Source organism: Alligator sinensis, unplaced genomic scaffold (genome assembly GCF_000455745.1).
Source record: "Alligator sinensis unplaced genomic scaffold, ASM45574v1 scaffold889_1, whole genome shotgun sequence".
In the NCBI taxonomy this organism is placed as follows: Eukaryota; Metazoa; Chordata; order Crocodylia; family Alligatoridae; genus Alligator; species Alligator sinensis.
Window position 1 is genome coordinate 506,634 of NW_005842361.1, and position 8,583 is coordinate 515,216.

The window sequence follows — 8,583 nt, forward strand, 5'->3', positions numbered from 1 at the left end:
GAAGTCAAGAGCCATAGAGCCAGAGAGAGTAAGCAAGAGGAAGGATGACTTTGTAGTCCAGGAATGACTGCAGTCACCTGAGATAGGATAATCCTAACTTCTAATTCCAACTCCAAAATGCTACATCCCCACTCCCCCAGGTAGGTATTCTATCTGATAACAGTTAAATGCAAAATGTATAAGCCATCTTTGGAGCAGGTACTGGAACCCAGGACTTGCCCCAACTCCAAGGGAAGTTTTTTTCTCAGTCATAGGACTTGTGCAGGACTTCTGGACTCTTGGCCTAATCACTGAATGGTTTTCTATAGAAACTAATGCAAATAAAATGTGGGTCTCATTAAACATTGCTATCATTTCAGAGACCGCAAGTGTGACATTGCATTCTAGGGTCAATTGTTAGAAATCTAAGCTATTGGGAATCAAAATAGCCATATGGTTTGTTCTTTGGAGTTATAATGGAAGCTTTTAATAGAATGCTTTTCCTTTCCATCCTACCAGAATCCTTGCTGAAGCTAAAAACCTTTCGTTCAATGCCACCATAGCTTTCAATGCTTATAGCAACATCAAGGATTCTATTGATGAAGCTGAAAAAGTTGCCCGGGAAGCAAAGGCTCGTGCAAATGAAGCTGTACAAGTGGTAAGAAAAATAAGGTGTTTTTGTTGGTTTCCCTTTGCTTTATAAAGAAAAGAGATTCTGTAGAAACAGACTTTTCCGTATATATACAAGACTTCTACAGCTTATTTTCCATTCTCTTCTGTTATTGTACTGACATCTTTCCCACTGCCAAAGCCCCCAGTCGCTGAGATCAGAGAACATATCTCCATGCAGCATTTTCATGGTTATTACTATCACTATGTCCCTTCTTATTCCTTTTTGGACTCCCTTCCCTTTGCATTGTTCTTGGACTCTTACATGTCCATACATATCCCTCCACCCCAACTATGCCAGGACCTTCTGCACTGAAGTTTGGAGTCAGAAACAGGTTGGTTTTATATATTTGATGAATACATATCTTATTTATGTGTTTAATAATGTTTAGTATATACTTCTAGAGATATTTCTAGTTTAATAATCTCCTCATATACTAGTTTCAAAAAGAAAAAGAAAAAACCTACAAAATTGTAGGGCAGTTCTCTGCAACAAGGGCATCAAAGCAAAAACAAGCCTGGACATGAAATAGCCATTCCACTCTGGAAGGGGGATGAGCTTCATAAAATAGGAACGATTCTTGGAAACTGAATGGCAGAATATAATAAACTATACAACATTATAACTATAAAACTTATTTTCTGGTCTCTACTAAATTTCACATCACAGAATAATAAACTGAATGCACTTTTCAAGAGGATCCCCAAAGGAAACTTTTTTTTTAATGGATCACAACAGGATGCTACTTCCTCAGTATCACTTCTACAGCATGTATCTCCACTCCAAAAACACATCATAGGTAGAAAATGTTCTGAGTGTTTCCATACACTTTTGGTGTGCCATGCAGTGAAGGAGTTAAGAGTTTATATATGGAGGCAAATAAGGAAGCAACTGACCTGCACCTCAGGTAGAAAATAGCTCTAAAGATGATGGAATGGCGTGAAATTGAATGACCATATACCAACTAAAGAAATATTGATGGTGCAAGTAGATAACAGAAAGAATACAAATGTCAGAGGATTCAAAGCAGTGGCAGGCCTGTGAAGGGTTATAGTATAAATGTCCATATTCACGAAGGGGTAAACAATCTGGAAATTAAACAAATGGTATCCCTGTTTTGTTTTATTTAAATTGTTGGCTTATATTACAAATAACTCTAATTCCTGAATTTCTCTAGTGTGAAAATGGCACCCCACATATTGGTATGTGTTAGCTGCCTAAAAAATTGTTGCTTCTATCGTGAACTACTAATTATAATACAACGGCACAGAAATTCTGGGTTTATTTGGCTCACTAGAATTTAATACCTATAACTTTGCTTTAGTCCTTTGATGACTCAGAAAGTCTGAGTCAGACACATTATGAAGCTTGACAAGGAAAGAAGAGACATGCAGTAGTCAAGCAACAAAGCAGGCAATTACAATATGACTACAAAAGGGCATACATCAGATAGGCAACCAACCGGATGATTATACTATGGAAAGAAAGTGGCTAGACAATTTGTAAGGGGAGAGAAAAAGGAGATGGACAATGTTTTATAAATAGATACAAATGAGTAGTGAAGAAAGAGTGCAAATCTTGATTAAGGCAGCCTTTAAAGCATTTCCATGTTTATGGATTCATTAGATGTAGTCTATTTATATTATATGCTGTAAGTCTACAATGGGCAGCAAACTGATAGAGAAATAGGGACATGGAGGTAACTGTTGTATAGGCAATTAGTTTGTGAGAGAGAAGCCATGCTAAGTATTTGCAGGTGCCTATATACATACAGAATAGCGCCTGTGATGCAGACTCGATTAATTGAGTCGGCTAGAGCATGGTAATTACCATACTCCAGCAGACTCCAGTGTCACATGCATCAGTGTCCCTGTGCTGAAAAATGGTGGCAGGGGCACTTTAACTAAATCTTGTTTGACAAGCTTTAGTTAAAAGTGCCCCCACTGCCATTTTGAAGTGTGGAGATGCTGAATACATATGATGCCAAGGCTGCTTGGAGCATGAGCACAGGGATGCTTATACACATGATGCTCTGGACACTTTAATTAGAGCAGCTCTTGCAGCACCCCCCCTCCTACTTCTGGAGCATGTCCATAAACACCCTGCCATTCTATCCTGAAGTGAATGCAATTAAACAGTGGTTTTCAACCTGTGGTCCGTGGATGCCTGGGGGTCTGAAAACTATGTCTAAAGGGTCTGCCAAAGATGACTATGATCTTTCAAAAGTATGTGAATACCCACACTTACAATTCAAAGGGGTCTGCACCTCCATTCAAAATTTTCAAAGGGGTCCACTTCTCCATTTGAAATTTTGTAGGGGTCCACAAATGAGAAACGATTGAAAACCAATGCAATAAAATACTTGCTTCTAGGCAACACAGATTTTTAACTGCAACTTTGTGTATGGTCCTATTAGGGTTTAATTTACTTTAATTGGAAGGATGTTTTATCATAAAATTAAGTTGATAGTGGTAGAAGTTGGCACTAGACAAAGCTAAGAAATATCACAGGAGCTGGAAGCCTGATAGATTACTAGAAAAGATAAACCATATTAAAAATATGACAGAAGTATTCCTCCCATGCTTTATATGAAGGTTTCATTCTACCCTTTAAAAGAAAAATAAATTAATCACAGATGAAGATCTTTGGTGTTCAAGCAGCTTTCCACAGCCCATTACTTAGATGAGATGGCAATGGTGATCATGGTAACTGACTGAAAGGACAAATCATGATAAAAGATTTGGCTTCTAGTTCACAGTTTAAAATTACATTTTCAAAGGAAGACTTCAAATATGCCTATTTTGTGTGTGTATTTTTTAACATGTTAATATATTTAGAGTAGAATTATACTCTTTAAAGCTAAAAGAAGGGGCTAGGTGTTAAATGGGTCCTAGTCCTAGCTCTGCTAGTGACTTTTTGTGTGTGAATGAGGTTATCTCTGTGCCTTTTTCTAAAAAATGCAAACAAGGATGACTTGGAATCTTAGGTATGGGAATGACAGGAGACTTCATTTATTAGCCACATTTATGTAAAATGCTAAGATGGAAGACCCTACAAAAGTACAAAGTATCTTTATTATTTCAAATCTGTTTAAATAAATGTAAGTTGCTTTAAATAAGCCTTTACAATTGGACTTATCTTTGAAAAGCAAGTCACTATATCTAAAGCTATGACTGTATGCTATGGACAGTACACTTATTTAATTTACAGTTAATTAAGATCCAGATCTTCAGGAAGACGATTTCCCTAAAGGGTCTAATCAGAGTAGATGTTTTCAGACGACTCCTAACAAACACCAACAGGATGTGGGTCTTCACAAAACACAGCAGCCAGGGCCATTTTCATTCAAAAATACAGCTGGTGGCCATGTGGTAGCTCAGTGAAGGGAACACCCACCCAGAATGTGGAAGACTTGGCTGGGTTCGAGAGGGTGCTGCCCAGGCCTCCTACCACTCAGAACAGTACCCTAACCACCAGGCAGGTAGAAGAAACACACTCCACCACACTGGCTACCACTCTGCCAAATTATTCCAAATCATGGGGAAAGAGAGAAAGTAAGAGTGAGTGTAAGATGCAGCCTGACTATGTAGCCCACTTTTCAAGGCACTCACCATTAGTTTATTATCTATACATCCTCTGTATGGTTTAATAAATGTTTTTTTCTTGAATATTAAATATTTATTCAAAGTTTGCCCATTGAAGCATTCACCATCCCCATGGAAGTGCAAAATTAGGCCATGAATCATTTATGCATTGTGAAATTGTAGCTTTTAGGATTACTGTATTTACTTGCATACCACATGTGGGCATACCACATATCCCACTTTCCCCTGGAATAAGTCCTCCAAAATTGGGGTGCATGTCTTAAATGCAGAAGCCAACTTCCACACCAGAATGGAGGCTTGAGGTTACTATAGTAGCTGCCAGGGGCTGCCTTCATGCTGGACATGCAGGATGGGGAAAGCACATTCCTCAGTGTCACTCACTCTCTTCTTTCAGCTAAAGCTTTAGCCTTCATAGCTACTGCCAATTCAGCAGTGGCTTTGAGAGGGTTAAAGCTTTAGCTATTTGGAAGGACAGGTGGTATTCAAGAAAATGTGGTTTATTTTTACCAAAGCACATACAAGTCCCAAACTGCAGTTGGGACCCCACCATTATAGACATTGTGTAACTACAGTTCCTAACCCAAAGATTTTACAGTCTAAAGAGAAAAAACACACAGCTGATAATAAAGAAAATGGGGAGGCACAAAGAAGGGGTATTTGGTTACTGGCACATCTCCTGAGTTTTGGTTCCTCAACTATTCACTGGATCACAACATCTTTCTTTTGTCTTTTATTTCTGTTTTATCACATGACTGATTCAGTTAATCAAAATAGAGTATCATATACTATTGGCTGGCAGCTTTATTAAATCACAAAGGAGTTTATCATCACTCAAAACTGCCCACGCACCTGAACATCCATGTCATGCACAGTCAGATATTGTTAATGTCTGTGCTTTTCATTAAGTCTATATCTTTCCAGCCACAAGCCAGTAAAATGCTCATTTTGCATAAGAAGTTTTGATTATCTTAGAATTTTTAAGTATCACATTTCTTCTTCAATAGACTTTTTAATCTGTACATCACTATTTCTATTTTTTTTAATATCAGCATTATGTACTACAATCAGTCTGTAGCATGTGTCACCTGGCCTTAATTACTGCCCCTTACTCATAGGGTGACCATACATCTTGGTTTGGCCTGGACACTCCCCAATTCCATAGCTCAGTGCCAGATGTTTGTTCAGAAGTCCAGGGTTGGAGTCTGGTGGGGAGGCGGAGCAGCATAGTGTGCCAGGCAGGTGGTTGGACAAACACCACTGGTGCTCTGTGAGAGCAGTCCCTTTATTTAATTGGGGATCAAGTAATGATTGCATATGATACTCATTTTAATGAATGTTTAGGCTTTTATCTATACCTCAGGGGCAGGGCTTGAATTACACTGGAGGCTGGAGGCTTTGGAGATGGTGGCCCCGGCAGCAGTGGCAGAGAGAAGCTGCAGGGCAGCCGGGCCGGCACAGGCTGCAGACAGCTGCAGGAAAAAGCATCCAGCAGCAATGAGGAAGAGGAGCCATTTTTCCCCCACACTAAACAGTAGTTTCTGCCTGGATGCCAAGGGGGCTCTTGTTTCTTATGCAGGAACTCTTATATCTTATGGGGGGCTCAGCCCAACCCCCAAGTCACCACCTAATTTGAACCCTCCTTATGGGGATTGTTATTATACTTCAACTGAGTATTACTGCATGCTAAAAATAAAGGCTTAATTCTACAAGGAGTCTCTCCTGGCTCCAGCATTGTTTAATATCTTCATTAATGATTTGGACAATGGAATAGAGTGCATGCTTAGTAAATGTGTAGCTGATACCAAATTGGGTGGAATTGCAGATACTCCAGAGGGAAGGGCTAGGATCCAGAATGACATGGATAGACTGAAGAAATAGTCTGCTGTCAATCAGATGACGTGCAGGAGATGTGCAGAATCCTGAACTTGGGATAGAATAAATGCAAGCACAATTACAGACAGGGGAATGACTGGATATGTTGCACTACTTCAGAGAAGGACCTTGGGGTTATAGCAGACCAGAAGCTGAATATAAGACAGCACCGTGCCCTTGTTGCAAAAAAGGCCAACGGCATACATGGTTGTATTAATAGGAGTTTGACTTGCGAATCAAGGCAAGTGCTTCTTCTGCTTTATTCACCACTTGTGAGTTTTAGCCTGGAGTAGTATATCCAGTTTTGGGCCCCATGTTTCAAGAAAGGTGTAGACAGATCAGAGAGAGCCCAGCACAGAAAAACAAAAATGATTAGGGACCTGGAAAGCAAGACTTATAAGGAAGGACTGAAACAACTATGGTAATTTAGCCTGGGGAAGAGAAGACTTGGGGGCCAAGGAGGGTTGATCTCAGTCTTCAAATATGTGAAGGGTGATTAAAGAGAGGATGGAGATGGATTTTACTCTGTGACCAAAAGGGACAGGATTCAGAGCAATTGCCTCAAGCTACAGCAGATGAAATTTAGGTTGGAAATTAGAAGGAACTTTCTGACTATGAGGATGGTCAAGCATTGGAATGGGCTACCTGGAGAAACTGTGGAATCTCCATCCTTGAAAGTTTTCAAGTGCATATTAGACAGTCAGTTTGTTGGTATGGTGTACTCAGCGATAATCCTGCCTTAAGCAGGGAGTTGGACTAGATGAGCTTTCAGTCCTGCTTTGCTTTGTCTCTTTGATCCTGTATATCATTTCCTATTAGCAGTTTTGTGTGCACAGTGACTATAGTTTGAGGCCCCAAGTGGGTGTGTCCACACATGCAGGCACATCCACACTATTTACAGCAGCTGAAATAGAAGCGGTGCAAATTTAAGCCAGGACTTTTTGCCTTAGCGCACGTGCTCAAACATGCACTTTGGTTTGGAGCAAATTGTGCTACAATTTTGCTTGGGCTCAAAATAACCCTGCCTGGCTCCTCCCAAATCTGCAGCCAGGGGGAGCTAGAGCTCAGGGCCAGCACCTGTGTTGTCCCCAACAGTATAAAAAGCTGCCCTGTCCTGGCCCGATCAGTACAAAAAGCTGCCTTGGTAAGTAGCTCAGGGCTACTCGCTCTCAGGAGCTTCTGGGGCCCAGCCAATTGGTACCTGGGGACACTACCCCTTGTGCCAGCTGGACTGCTGAAGCAGCCCTGAGAGCTCCCTGCACCCTCTACCCACTGCAGAAGCCTGGCAGTCCACTGCGGAAGCCTGGCAGTGGGGGCTGTGACCTGCTGCACACCTGCCAGACCCGGATGGGGACTGTAGAGCCAATAGCAGCATCTGCCCTTCTGGGCCAGCTGCCAGTGGGCTGTGGCTGCAGGGTTGGGCTTTGTGTGGCACTACTGCCATGTGGGCCCCTGTCCGGCCATCTGGGTAGCTATCGCCCAGAAGATGTTCCCAGTGTTGTGGCCTGCTTTGAACTGTCAAAGCATGTCCTCCTGGCCCCAATTAGCCAGGAGGTCAGCCACCTTGAGCTGGGTCCAAGATGCCAGCTCTGAGCAGGCAGGGTCCTGCCACTGGCCTCCCTAGCAGGAATTCTGGTGTTCCCTATTGGAAAACTGAAAAATCCCTGATAAAAAAAATCCCAGTCACTCTGTAAAATACCCTGAAATCCATCTTTCTCCATGATTAAAGCAAAAGACCACTATATATAGAGAGAGAGAGAGAGAAAGAGAGTGAGAGACATAGACAAAGCAATCAGTTGGGCAATGTTTTATTGATATATCTACAGTGTTAAAGCAATTTGGAGACCTACCATTGTCTCTATCATCATAATAAAATGAATTTTAAATAGCTATATGTTTTGCTGCCCTCCACCAGGGGTAACAGCCCTCCACCAGGGATAACAGCCCCCCACCAGGGGCAAGAGCCCCCCCCAGGGGTAACAGCCCCCCCATTGGGGCCAAATGGCCCCCACAGGGGCTACCACCACCCCCTGCAGGGCCCACGTGCCCCACCCCAGCCCTGGCTGGCTCCTGCAGTCCCCCGATGGCTGCTGCACCTAGTCCCACCCCTCACCACTCCCCCAGACCCCACAATGGCTGCTCCGCCTGGCCCCATCCCCCACTTGCACCCCCTGGCCCCCATGGCTGCCTCCCAACCCCAGGCACCAGCACTTTAAAAAAAAAAAAGGGAAAAAAAGCCTACACTCACTGTAGAAGCAGGGGCTGGGGGAGCTCCAGGGCCTCCTGGCAGAGCCCCCCCTTCCCTAGGCAGCACAGGGCAGTGGGGGGGGGCAACAGGGCCCAGGCTGGGGGCACTGGGGCTGTCAGCCTGTCCTGCACTGTGCAGGTGGGGTCCTAGTGACACAGACGGTAGCTGGAACTGCCAGTAAGTGCCGGGGGAGGCATTGTTTGTTTTTT

The 8,583-nt window shown here is 42.8% G+C and overlaps 1 protein-coding gene across 1 annotated transcript in view; it reads left to right on the plus strand.

Moving 5' to 3' along the window:
• LAMA2 (laminin subunit alpha 2) overlaps positions 1–8,583 on the plus strand; it is a 559,328-nt gene that overhangs the window by 443,596 nt on the left and 107,149 nt on the right. The window contains exon 41 of the mRNA XM_006029173.3: positions 499–637. Within this exon, the coding sequence (XP_006029235.2) occupies positions 499–637 (139 nt within the window). The remainder of the gene's footprint in view (positions 1–498; positions 638–8,583) is intronic.